The 13,520-nt window shown below is 35.2% G+C and overlaps 2 protein-coding genes across 8 annotated transcripts in view; one reads left to right on the forward strand and one right to left on the reverse strand.

Annotated features, from left to right (window-relative positions):
* Positions 1-5,267, reverse strand: part of SRSF11 (serine and arginine rich splicing factor 11) — a 45,228-nt gene extending 39,961 nt beyond the window's left edge. For 2 of the 7 annotated variants that reach the window (XM_048220603.2, XM_026497827.4), the window contains exon 1: positions 5,171-5,267. Coding sequence is in view for 4 of the 7 variants with exons in the window: in XM_026497824.4 (XP_026353609.1) it covers positions 4,677-4,678 (2 nt within the window). In the remaining 3 variants the exon portion in view is untranslated. Of the gene's footprint in view, positions 1-4,676; positions 5,101-5,170 lie in introns of those variants that run through there. The other 5 variants (XM_026497828.4, XM_026497824.4, XM_057310566.1 and 2 more) reach the window with 5 other exon arrangements.
* A 69-nt stretch (positions 5,268-5,336) lies between these two features.
* Positions 5,337-13,520, forward strand: part of LRRC40 (leucine rich repeat containing 40) — a 44,493-nt gene continuing 36,309 nt past the window's right edge. The window contains exon 1 of the mRNA XM_026497835.4: positions 5,337-5,560. Coding sequence (XP_026353620.1) covers positions 5,410-5,560 — 151 coding nt within the window. The 5' untranslated portion in view covers positions 5,337-5,409. The remainder of the gene's footprint in view (positions 5,561-13,520) is intronic.

Below are 13,520 nucleotides of genomic sequence, written 5' to 3' on the forward strand. Positions count from 1 at the left end.
TAATTACTTTGGAGGGAAGAGATGGTAGAAAGGTAAATTTCTGGGAAACGAATTAAAAGCAAAAACGTCAGAATCTCTAAAATGGAAAATAATCAAAGCTGTATTAACAGTAAATAAATTCAGTGACGAGAGCAAAACATGTATCTCTAAAGAGATGAAAAACAAAGCTGGGTTCACAGATTTGCATTGTAGGGACCACATATTTTAAATGTTCACTAGTATTTCACCATTCCAATGATGGTACCATTCATATTAAGTATATGTAACTGTGATATTTTGAGTGATGGGAAAAAAAAACTGATGTGGAAAAAAACTGTGGACAGTCTTAAAGTTATTCTGAAAGTTAAACTGGCACTTATCTTAATTGCAATTGTGAGTATATTCTGCCTTGAAATTTGGGTATCAAATTTTTAAGTAAAAATCTATTGATCTGAATGTGATTGTCAACAAACTACCAAATTATTCTTATATTCTCCTCTTATCAACCTAAGTTGACACTAAGAATAAAGTCTCAGTGATTATCATATTATCTTATTAAAACAGTTGGGGAGCTTTGTTCCTATAGAAAAATATTTGCCATGCATAATCATGTGATTTCTCTTTTTGAAGTATTGAGCAAATGAAGTTGTAAGCCGTATCCAAAAGAACAAATTTATCAGCAGAGAGTGATATAAAGTCAAATTTTAAAACAGTGGATTTTAATTAAAACCAATTTTTAAACAGATTTATTTGACAGTGGTTTATGTGTTAATACATACAAATAACACAAAGACAGAACGATGTTACGAAGTACATTCTAGGGTTTGGTGCCCTAATTTTCTCTCATATTACTCTACTACTTTAAAGCAGGCAAATTCCAAAAGCCTATAAAATTAGTATTTTCAGTCAGAGAGACATTAATCTTGGAAAAATGAGCAAGAAAATAGCTTTTAAAGGTTAGGGGTGGGAATCACTAGGAATAATGGGAGACATTCTCAGCTGATTTTAGAAAAGCCAATAAGTATTTATTTAATGACATAAAAAGACTGCTCTGTAACCACCCATTTCAGCTTTTTCTTCTGCAATGGAAAGAAAATAAACCAAAAAATAAAACTAATAGTAATTAGGATTTAAAAAATGTTTTTTTAACTAGTTCCTCCACTTTTCTTCAGAGGAAAAACACTAGCATGTAGAAGCTTTTTTATTTTATTTTTAAAAAGATTTATTTATTTATTTTACAGAAGGGAGAGGAAAAGAGGATTTTTTTTTTTTTAAGATTTTATTTATTTGAGAAAGAGAGCAGAGAAAGAGAGAGAATGAGCTGGGGGGAGGGGCAGGAGGAAAGGGAGAGGGAGAAGCAGGCTCCCCACTGAGCCCAGAGCCTGACACGGGGCTCCCATCTCAGTACTTTGGGATTATGACCTAAGACCAACGCAGACACTTAACTGACTGAGCCATCCAGGCACTCCGGAAAGAGAGGCTTAATCAGACTCTGCATGGAGCCCCACGCTCGGCTTGATCTCACAACCCTGAGATCATGACCTGAGCCAAAACCAAGAGTCAGATGCTCAACTGACTGTGCCACCCAGGCACCCCATAAAAGCCTTTTCAAAAGAGGAAAATGAAAATGATTATTTTCCTGCAGCCGGTGGACTGAAATTCTTTTGTATTGAAAGCACAGAGAAATGTTAAGACCCAACATTTCAATCAAATATTAAACCACCTAGGGCAAGCTCACCGCTTTGACTCAAAAGTAAAAATGAGGGGCACCACCGGTTAAGCTCCCAACTCTCAGTTTCAGCTCAGGTCATGATCTCAGGGTCATGAGATCCAGCCCAAGTTGGGTTCCCCACTCAGCGCAGAGTCTGCCTGAGATTCTCTCTGCCTCTCTCCCTGCCCCTCCCACTTGTGCTCTGTGTCTCTCGCTCTCTCAAATAAATAAATAAATCTTTAAAAAAAAGTAAAAAAGAGAAGCACAGGGAACATACAAAAATATACAAATAACTATTCTAAAATAAAATGCACTCTCTCCAATGAAAAAATTATCACACACAACTCACTAATAACAAAATACAATTCAAAGCCACATTTGAAACTATGAATAAAAATGCAATGTACTGCCTTCAACGAAATAGCATAGAATGTTTCCTACTGACTATTTTTAAAAGTTGGTAGTTATAGCATGAATGGAAAACATGTGAAACTGCAAACTGAAATTTTTAAAGTAAACCAAAAGACATGTGTAAACAAACACTTGAAAAGTTGAATATTTAAAACATGGAGAGCCCCTGTGCTATATAATTTTGCTCTTGACTTTAATAATTTAAAACAACTTATTGACAGAGGGACAAACAGAGAAAACTTTGAATGATAAATATATGAGAATGTAAAACATTCAACTCAAGAAACATTTAATAAGCAATATATGTTAGGTTCACCAATGCCAATCAATAATGACAGTGATAAAAAGCGAAATGTTCTCTCAATAAATAACTTTACCATAAAATAGCAGTTCCCACTAATTAGGCAACACTCTGAAAGAGAAACATAATACTAATTCAAAATAGGCTACATCTAAATCTGTTAACACAAAAAGAAACTTCCTAGAAATGTCTGCAAAGCAAATTCACTTTGCTCTTAGTTGATAACATTTTAAAAACAAATGTGCTTAAAAATTTTGCACAAATTAATGCCATCTAGCTTTACTACAGTTTCTCGATTTGCCTATATAAATCCATCTTAACTGTACTTTTCAGCTTTGAAAAAAATCTAACGTGGGAATGTTCATAAGAGTAATATAGACATGTTTGAAAATGTCTTACTGAATTGTAATGGTAGAGGTAAGCCACTCTATCTTACTTTGATAATAGTTTCCGTTATGAAACAGAACAGCATTTTCTGGCTGATGTAATTCTAAGGCTCGTATATTTTTTGTTTTTTCACTTTCTTTTTTCATTTGGCAAAGGAGATTGACAAGGGAAACCTTCCATTACTTTAGCAAAACGAATATGATAAGTTGTAGCTAGGCAAATTCTGTTACAAAAGGTAGCTATGCAGTAGACTCTAGCCCCTGCACAGGAGACATCCATTTCCTTTTACTTCAAAAATCCATTTTTTTAAAAAGCAAATACTTTTGCTGAAATGCTCAACTTGAAAAAGGGTTGGGTTTTTTGTTTGCAATGCATTCTTCTTAAAGTAATACAATTGATACAAAGTATTAAGTCCCAGGAATACAAGTATACATAACTATATCATTAAAGAAGCTCAATTCAAGTTGCTTAATCTGTACTTGCTACACAGGTATAATACACAGTGTACTATAGATACATACTAGTAAAATTTTTTACATATGTCAGTTTATATCTGTTGAAGTTTACCACAAGCATATGGTCACTTGGATTTTCAGAATTACTTTGCCATTAAACAGAATTATGCTTCTCTTATACATAATGTAGCAATGTTTACTCTAAGTGTCAATAACAAAATATTTAACTTCAAGTAAAAGCACAATAAATTAAAATATTATACCTTGCCTGTGATTTTAAAAAACATTGAACTGAAAAAAGAATCTATGATGGGGGAGGGGTGGCTACTCTAAGCTTTTATACTTGAGCAATTCATCCTCCAAAGGTAGGGTGTTACATCCTACAAAAGAGGAAGTTTTTTCTCTAATAACACAAAAAGAAAACCCTCTTTTAAAACATAATTGAGTGTCCCTTAAAATGGTTCTAGGATAAAGGCATTGAAAATGATGAAGTAAAAGCCACTAGACATTAACAAGAAAGACTGGATAGAGACCTGGGTTCGTATTCTTGGCTACACCACTTACAGAAACTTGTGACCTTCATTCAGCAAGTTCTTTAATCCCTTTCAGCCCCAATTTCTTCACCTGCAAAACTGGTTATTGTGCTGAATAAGAGATAGCAAAGGAGGTATTAGCAAGGAGCCTGGCACTTAGGGCTCAGTAAGGTGACAATAATCATTACTCTCAAGATAAACTTGGGGTGGGGAGGAGGCTCATTAGTGACCTTGCAAAAACTAGGGTCGTTGAATTAAAATCCACTCTTCTTGCTTGGTAGTGTAACTACGGGGACTTTTCTGCTATTCATTTTTAGTGTAAAGAACTCTAAAAAACAGGAAACAAAAGCTAGAGGGGGGTTAAAAACTGAATTTTACAGGTACCAAGAACCTGGACTCAGGCAAAACTCTGTGTGCTGCAGAATTTGTCAGTGGGCCGTCATTCTACCTTTCAAATATCCTACCGATCCCCAGTTAATGGAGGGTTAGGAGGATATTTCCCGCTATACGCCTTTTAAAACAAAATCACTTCAGGCAAAAGAAAAGTCTAGCACCCAACACAGTGCTGAAGATGATGAGTTCCTAATTATTTGTTGAATGAATCAATACAGGTGTACATTTCAGACAGAAACTAACTATCCAGGAAAACCGACATATTGAACAAAATTTTCATTTTCTATCCTGGAGTCCCTTTCTTCACCAAGCACTCAATATTTAAAGCTCTATCTTCACTTATTTAAACAACACCAACAACAGCAACAACAACAACAAAACCGAATGAGACAGGAATTATCTCTAAATTCACGAAAAAGAAGTAAGCTTTAAAAACGGTCAAATAAACTGCCTAAAGTTAGTTACAGGGCTGGTAAGATACAGAAGCAGCTGGGATTCGAACTCACATTTCCTGGGCTTCAAAGTCCAAGCTGTTTTCGCTACACTAAAGGTTGCGCCTCCACTTGTCTCTGTAAACTGTCCAGTGGAAAGAACATTTATCATTAAGCTTTCTTTTTTCTCCTCTGATGCCAGCCCTTCCATTTCACACTCCCTCCTATGCCGGGCTGTAAACTAAATACAACAGCAGGCAAGGTGCACTAATTCTAAGAGTCCGGATATACGCGCGAAGAACAGAAATCTGTTTTATTTGTGACGCCGGACGAAGATCCGGCGCCACCGCCGCAAACGACGAACACACACTAGGGTCCAGAGAGGCTGCAGACCGCGCCCAGGTCTCAAGTTTTAGTCAAGGCCCACGTTCAGGCCAGGCGAGGAGAGAAGGTTATCCTTCCCTGACAACCCCGCCAAGGCGGAAGCCCAGAAGAGAAGGTTGGAGTCGCAGTAACAGTACAAATAATAAACCCTTAAAGCCCCTCTTCAGCCTGTTAAACGCACTTACTTAAGCGAGGTAATTGCAAGACACAAGGCCGGCACCGGCAACGGGAAGGGCTCCTCTACCCTCCAGCCCAGGCACTGGCGGTGACGACATCGGGGCCGCGCCGCCGAGAGCGAAGGCCCGGCGGAAGGCCACGAGCACAGCGCACGGAGCGCGCGCTCACCGCTGGGGCGGGGTAGCACGCCGGCGCCACCTTTAAACGTCACGCGCCGGGCTCTGCTTCTGGACTCAAGGGTTTGAACATGTCGCGCCTAAAGGGTGTGGCGGAGCGGGATACCCGAGTGGGTTTCAGAGCTGAGAGGAAAGACTTCGGTGCTTCAGTACCGCAGGGGCTGTTAAAGGCAGCGAGGAAGAGCGGCCAGTTAAACCTGTCGGGTCGGAATCTCAGTGAAGGTAAGATCCAGAGATACGACCAGACTATGCTATTAGAAAGCACTTGCCCCTGGTAGGCTCCCTTTCCTTGGCCTGCTTTTGACCATCTTTGCCACAGTTTCCTAGCCAGAACCCCAGGGTTCGAATTCAGGCACCCATCACATTCCCACTGGTTCGGTCAGGCCCGTTCGGTTCCTACTTTTCCTCAAGGAATAGTGAGCATATTTCCTAAATTGAGGCTCAAGATAGATGCCACACAAAGTGAATTTGAGACCATCCTCAGAAACCTCGTAAAGATCAACAAACATCCATCTGAATACCATGAATGAGTAATAGCCAAATGCTCTCGAGATTGTCTCTTGTGTAAGGGAGGGAGTGGGAAGTGGGGAGAGAGAATATAGCATTATTCCTGTTATGTTTTTCTCTAATTATATTCAGGTTTTAGGCTGTCTGGGATTGAAACCTTCCATTTTCCTTTTAATGATTGTTTTTTTATTGTGTCATGTATAGAGTAGACCAAGCAAATACTTTCGGAACAAATGAAAGGGTATGTGACCGAAAATCTCTGCTCTACCTGGAAAAGCTTTTAATCAATGGAAGCATAAATATTTTAAAACTACAGATGGACATGCACATTTGTTTTTCCCAGAGCCTGGAACATTTTCCTTGATCCCTGACTAGTGGTTTTTGCTTCCTGTAGGACGCTTCTGAAAGGTCACACCTCAGACAGGCCCTTCCTAACTAACAACCCTAATCAATAAATACCATTGTTAACACTACCGTTGGTTTTTTTTTTTTTTACCTGTTTAATTTTTAAATAACATTTATCACTATCAGAATTTATATTATGTATTTGTTTATTGTCTTCCCTGCTATCTCACTAGAATGTTAGTTTCATGAAATCCAGGAGCTTTGTGTTACTCATTGTTGTATCACTAACAACCAAAATAGTGCTTGGTTCATGATAGAGTCTTATTAAATGTTTGTGGAAGGAATAAGCGAATGAATGAATATTTCCAAATATTAAGTGGTGTACTAGAATGTACTTTTTGATTGGACCCAGATGATTTTGTCTATTAAAATTTAAGGAAGCAAATGAATTTTGATTCTTAACTCCATGATCCCATGATCAGGGCTGTTTAGGTTATTATTAACAGAGCCTACCACAGTACCTGGCACATACTAGGTACTCAATAAATTACATTGAATGAGTGGATGTATAGTATTTCATAGAGGAGAAAAATATAAATGGAAGAAGCACATGGTATTTGTAGCTTATGAATCAAAAAGAAATCCTTGTTACCGTAATGTAGAAGGTGTCTATCTAGCTATAGCCTTCAACATCTCTTATCATTCAATCTTTGACACCCAGACCACTGTAATTCTGAACCATGTATAGCCCCTTATGGAGCCATGCTCCTTATCTGCATATCTTTCCTCATGTAACTTTGAGGTGTTTAATCTCATTGTACCTTATTTTCTCATTTATAATGTGGTAGTGATAATAGGGCCTACTAAGTTTAATTGAGATAATACACACAAAGTATTTGGTACATGAAAGGTACACAATAAAAATTGTTATCATTTTTATTGCTGTTGCCATTAACATCGTAATAGCTTCCTAAATGCTTTCCTGGATTTCCCTAAGTCTCACACTCTAAATCAGTGTCATTACCAAGAGTTATCTTTCTAAAACCTGGATCTTATTATGTCACTCACATTTAATGACTCCCCATACATCACAAGATTCAGTATAAAGTTCTTAGAGCAACATGCAAAAACCTTTTGAAATCCTGCCCTTAAGTATTTACAAGGCCCTCCCATATTTTCTCAGAATCCTATACTTTAACGACAGTAATAAAAAATTCTTTTCCCCAAACAACTAATCTTTTAAAACAATCTTTTAGACTGTAGAACAATAGTCTTTTTAGAATAGTTTTAGGTTTCCAGAAAATTGAACAGATAGTACAGAGTTCCCATATACACCCTTCCCCAGCTTATAGTTTCCCCTTTGTTAACATTTTACATTAATGTATTGTACTTGTTACAGTTGATGAACTAATATTGATACATTATTATTAATTAAAGTCCATAGTTCACATTACTGTTCACTCTTAGTATCGTACAGTTCTATGAGTTTTGACAAATGCATAATGTCCTGAATCCACCATTGTGTTATCATATAGAACAGTTTTACTGGCCTAAAAATCCTCTGAGCTCTACCTATTTATTCTGGCAAGCCTGGAAGCCACCAGTCTTTCTGCTTCTGTAGTTTTGCCTTTCCCCAAATATCATATATTTGGAATCACACAATATGTAGCTTTTTCAGACTGGCTTTTTTTTCACTAAGCAGCATGCATTTAAGGTTCCTCCATGTCTTTTTATGGCTTGATAACTCATTTCTTTTTACCACTGAATATTATTCTATGGTATGGATGTACCATTTTATCCATTTACTTTTTGAAGGACATCTTTGTTGCTTACAGTTTTTGGCAGTTATGAATGAAGCTGCTATTTGTGCTCAGGTTTTTGGTGTGGACGTAAATTTTCGACTAATTGGGTGTAAACCTAGGAGTGCCATTGCTAGATCACATGGTAAGAGTACGCTTAGCTTTATAGGAAATTGCCAGACTGACTTCCAGAGTGGATGTACCATTTTGCATTCTCAACAGCAATGAATCAAAGTTCCTGTTGTTCCACATCCTTGCCACTATTTGGTATTATCAGGTTTTTGGAGTTCAGCCATTCTAATAAGTATGTAGTCCTATCTCAATGTTGTTTTGGTTTCCTATTCCCTAATGACATATGATGTGGAACATCTTTTCATAAGCTTGTTTGCCATCTGTATATCTTCTTTGGTGTGGTGCCTGTTCACATCTTTTGTTCATTTTTTTAATTGGGTTGTTTTCCTACTGTTGAACATGGTTGTCCTTTGTCTTTTTATGCTGCATGTCTCTGTTCAGTAAGTTAGGGTTCAATGAATAAGCGATACGTAGAAGGCCAGTAGCCTGTTAGTTAGGATTTTTTAAAATGTGTTATATGACGTATAGATAAAAGCCGTGTAAGTGATTTTGTTTTTTGACATAAAGTAATTGTAGAAAAATGATTGCTATTTTCTGAGAAACTTTTACTAACTTGTCCCTTTTACTGGTCCACACGTTGTTATACTTTTAAAAATATACTCATTTTTTAAAAAGTCTTATTGGGGTGCCCGGGTGGTTCAGTCGGTTAAGCATCTGACTCTTAATTTCTCCTCAGGTCATGATCTCAGGTCCTGAGATCGAGCCCCACATTGGGCTCCACACTGGGCGTGGAGCTTGCTTAAGAAGTTTTAATGACTTTCTCCCTCTCTCCCCCCCACTCCGCCTTGCTTTCTATCTCCAAATAAATAAATAAAAATAAAAAAGTCTTCTCATTATTTTTATTATTATCTCCAAATATTATTACCTAAAATTATGAATTATGTTCAAAAGCGATTATCAAACATAGCTTCTTTCTGATTGCTATCAATATGTATGAGATATCATGAGATATTTTATATGAAAGATATGAGATAATAAATGTGGAAGTGTTTGAATGCGTGGGGAGTTACAGATACTTATTTAATTTGCATTTGTTATATATCTGCTATCTATGTTTCTTCCAGATATTGTGAAGAAGCAAATTAACACTTCAAACAACTTATAGTCACATAAGCATTTTAATATAAGTTTTATTCAAATTTATTTATTAAGAATTGCATATGTTAAACAAATAACAAATTTTTGTGTTGTACTTCAGGTCTTTCTTCCCTCTATATTTATGCAGCAATTTAAAATTGCTCATGTCCATTATTTCTATATTGGAAAAATAGAACTTTACCTTTAATTTTGATGTATATAACCCAAAGCAGTTAAAATTCTGTTTATTCTTTCTCTTAAATGGTGGCTTTCTTGACTTGATTGTTCTTAGTGGAAGCTCTAAGAGCAGTAAGACATTTTATTACCTAATAGAGTGTTAACTGGTACCCAGTACACATTAATTTTTACCTGTAACTGAAATGAGTACTCTTGATGGCTTTTAGTACCCTTTCTTTTGATAGGCCATAGTTCTTTTATGAAAATACCCATTTATTATTTTCTTCTTTATAAAAGCATTGTGCCTATTATAGAAAAAGTATAATCTATAGAAAGCATAAAAAGGGAAAATAATCATTCAGGTTTAGTCACTGTTGACATTTTGAAGGTTTCTAAAGTTTTTGTGTGAATATGATGTATAATTTGCTTTTTGTTTTTTATTTTTAACAAATTTAGAATTGTACTGAGTCCTGCTGGACATCTGTTTGAACATGTGTTTGGTGTCACTTGAATAATCTGATTATTTTTAATGACTGTAATATATCATCTTATGACTACTATAATTTATTTAAACATTTGAATATTGTTGGCATTTTTAAAGTTATTCTTGAGTGTCAGTTCTATAACTTACTGACAAAGATGTGCTGAAACAAAATAACTGTTAATAACCAGCTTCAAAGAAGAATATTAGAAATATTCTGGAAATTTTTGAATGACAGCTCTTTTTCTGAGCAAGTATACAAAAATATATCATTGTTTGGTTTAGAATAGATATTGCGGCTTTTTCATTGGACCAGATAAAAGAAAGATGGAGTTGAAAAGGAAATATTGATTGTTGCCTTGTGGTTACATGACATTGGTAGAATGGTGGTGTAGAAAATGTTTTTGGGTGATACATCAAAAATTGAATGGAAGTAAAAGGTATCAGAGTTTGGAACAAAAGAATGCTATAAATTTTAAAGGAAACCACATTGTTAAACTGACAGGAATATTGGTAAGTGGATACTCTACTAAACAAACCAATTAAATTTGTTTAGAAACCCCATTTGAAAGGGATATATGGGTATAAGGCTATCCTTATTTTGAAGAGAGCAGTTTGGTTAGTTTCCATTTGTGGAATTAAGGAAATAGGTCTAGGGCTTCTAGGCCATCTGTTCTAAGGTACTTAGAATTTGCCTTTTTCAGTATGTACAGTTTGTTATGACACAGTAAAAAGGGTAACATAAACCATATATTTCCCAAGTTTTAAATAACCGTTCTTAAATCTATATTAACTGTGTTCTGCTGTACTATTTAGCTTAACTCTATTTTGACTACTGGTTATCTTAATTGAATTTAATAGTCTAAACAGCTAATAAGAATTAACCAAAGTATCAGATTTTGATAACAAATATTCCAGAAAGAAACTATCGAGTGGATCATCCAAACAAGCTATTCTTGAACATTCTTAGAAATGAAAACAAAAGGAAAGTGTTTTAATCTGTATATAATGGCAGAATCTTGAGGTAAACATTTAGTTTTTAGTACACTGAAATCCAGGAAAGTCTGTTTGTTTGGATTATGAAGCAAGGAACTTGATGGTTAATTGAAAGTGCCATTCCTATTTCTTGGTCTGTTAAAATAGTTTTGAACTTCAGTGTTTCAGTCTCTTGAGAAGTGTATCTCAAGTTATTATCAGTGCCAAAATTTGTTTAATTATTTAGTGCAAAACTTAAGCTTATCCCTATATTAATATGTTCACTCACTTGCATTTTAGTATGTTTTCTTGAGTAGGAGAGGACAGGGGGCGTTAGTTAAGTGAATGCCATCTGTCATAGATATTGTCACAGGAAAAGTACAGATTGGGAAGAATGGAATCACAGTTTCAGTGAGGCTTATCTTAACTACAAAACTGAATGTACCCTCAAATTAAAGTATAAATTCAAACTTGTTTTTCTCTTAAAGAGAAATGTTGAGATGTCCTCTTAAAGAGAAATGGTAAAAATGTTTTCTTTTTTGAACATTGTTTCTTTTTCTTTTTCTTTTTTTTTTTAACAGTGTCCTGCTGGACTTCAAGAGAAAACAGTTCTCTTCATGCATTCTAACATAACAATGACTCAGGTGTTCTAAAACACAAAGATACATTCCTCTGTATCAATCTCAAGCTGAAACTGAATTAATGCCTTCTATATAACTGTTTAATTTTACTCTGGTGGTGTGTGTGTGTATATGTGTATGTGTGTGTTTCTTATTAAACTTTAAAGATAGTCTGAAAGTGACACTGTAGTATTGTGGATCCTCAGTATGGGATTCTTTCTTTAATGTAAAGGGGCCATTGGTTGCCATGAATAAACTGTGGAGAAATTTGGAATGTTTATCAATGAGCTTTCCCTGATCTTTTACATAGTGCTGGACTTACTGGTTTATTCTTATAAAATCTTCATAATTGGGTAGAGGGTTTAGTGAATGGCATTTGTATGATAAGCTGATATTAAAATATTATTCTGCACCTAGCAAAAGACTTTTTGTATTACTATAGCTGCATCCTAGGGTTTAAGTTACTGTGGGGCCCTCTCATTTAATTAACAAGGAAATTGGTAACCAGAGATGTTGGATTACTCACCAGTTTGATTAGTTTCACAGTTTAAACCAAGGCTTAGTTCTCTGACTCTTTGGTCAGTGATACATCCATGATGTCATACTGTGTATCATAGTTTAATATATTTACAACCTTTTGGAAGATGGAATCTACATATATGAGGATATAGACCTTAATAGGAATGATTACGGTTTTCTCCTTTAAGGAAATATATACTATGGGTGATCATTATATCTGTGAAACTGTTCAAAACCATCAAAAAAGATTTTTAAATTTCATGATTTGTTGCTCCTGTGGTTTTCTGGCTACACATTCTTTTATCCTTCCATGTAAACACCATTTTAAACATTTTTAAAAAATTTCTTTTCTGTTTCTTCTCTTACCCACTTCTAAGTATCTTCCCTAAATTAGGCAGTTCTTTGCCATCACCCCATCTGTAGTCCCCATTTCTATAATTAGCTATCGTCAGTGAAGAAAGAGTAATATGCCCCCCAAAACATGCAAAGAAATCTTTTCTCAGTCTTTTTTAATGGCCATTCTGTTCATTGTGGAATCCTCTAGTCACGTATGGCTATTTAAATGTTAATTAACCAAAATTAAATAAAATTCACCTTAACCACATTTTAAGTGTTAATAGCTGTATGCAGCTAGTGGCTACCATATTGAATAGTGCAGCATATAGGATGTTTACATCATTGCAGAAAGTTGTATTGAGTAGTAGTGTTTGAGACAATTATCATCTTGTGAGAAATATATGTATCTGTGTGTGTAGGTATATATATGTATGTGTATTTATGGACATATATATATACCTCAATTTGTTTACTCATTCACTTGAGATACACGCACACACACGTGAATATATGCATACATAAGATTACCTTGATATATTACATTATTTTATTTTGAATTAACCTTATTGGGGTATAATTTATAAACAATGTGTGCATCCATTTTAAGTGTACCATTCAGCAAGTTTTGACATATGTATATATATATACACGTACACACATATATATATATACACACATACATACAATTGTGTAATCACTACCACAATAAAAAATACAGAATATTTCCAACACTCAAAAAGTTCCCTTTAGCCCCTTTTTTGTCAGTCAACCCCTCACTGCTAATTCCACACAACTGGTAATCTGCTTTTTGTCAATATATGTTAGCTGCTTCTAGAATTTCATTTAAATGGAATTATACATTTGGAATTTTTGTTTTGTTTTAGGCTTCTCTTGCTTAGTATGTTTTCTGAGGTTCATCCATGTTGTTTATATCAGCAGTTTTTTTATTGTTGAGTAATAGTCCATTGTATGTATATTCCTCAATTTTTTATCCATTCACCTGTTGATCAACATTTGATTTGCTTCTAGTTTTTGGCTATTATGAATAAAACTGCCATGAGCTTTCAAGTACAGTCTTTGTAGACATATGTTATCCATCCTGTTGAGTTACATACCTGAGAATAGAATTGCTTGACATATAGTGATAAGTATATATTTAACTTCTTAAGAATTTACCAAGCTTTTTGCTCCTAGTAAACATGAGAGATTCAGTT

The sequence above is a fragment of the Ursus arctos genome, unplaced genomic scaffold (genome assembly GCF_023065955.2).
Source record: "Ursus arctos isolate Adak ecotype North America unplaced genomic scaffold, UrsArc2.0 scaffold_12, whole genome shotgun sequence".
Classification (NCBI taxonomy): domain Eukaryota; kingdom Metazoa; phylum Chordata; class Mammalia; order Carnivora; family Ursidae; genus Ursus; species Ursus arctos.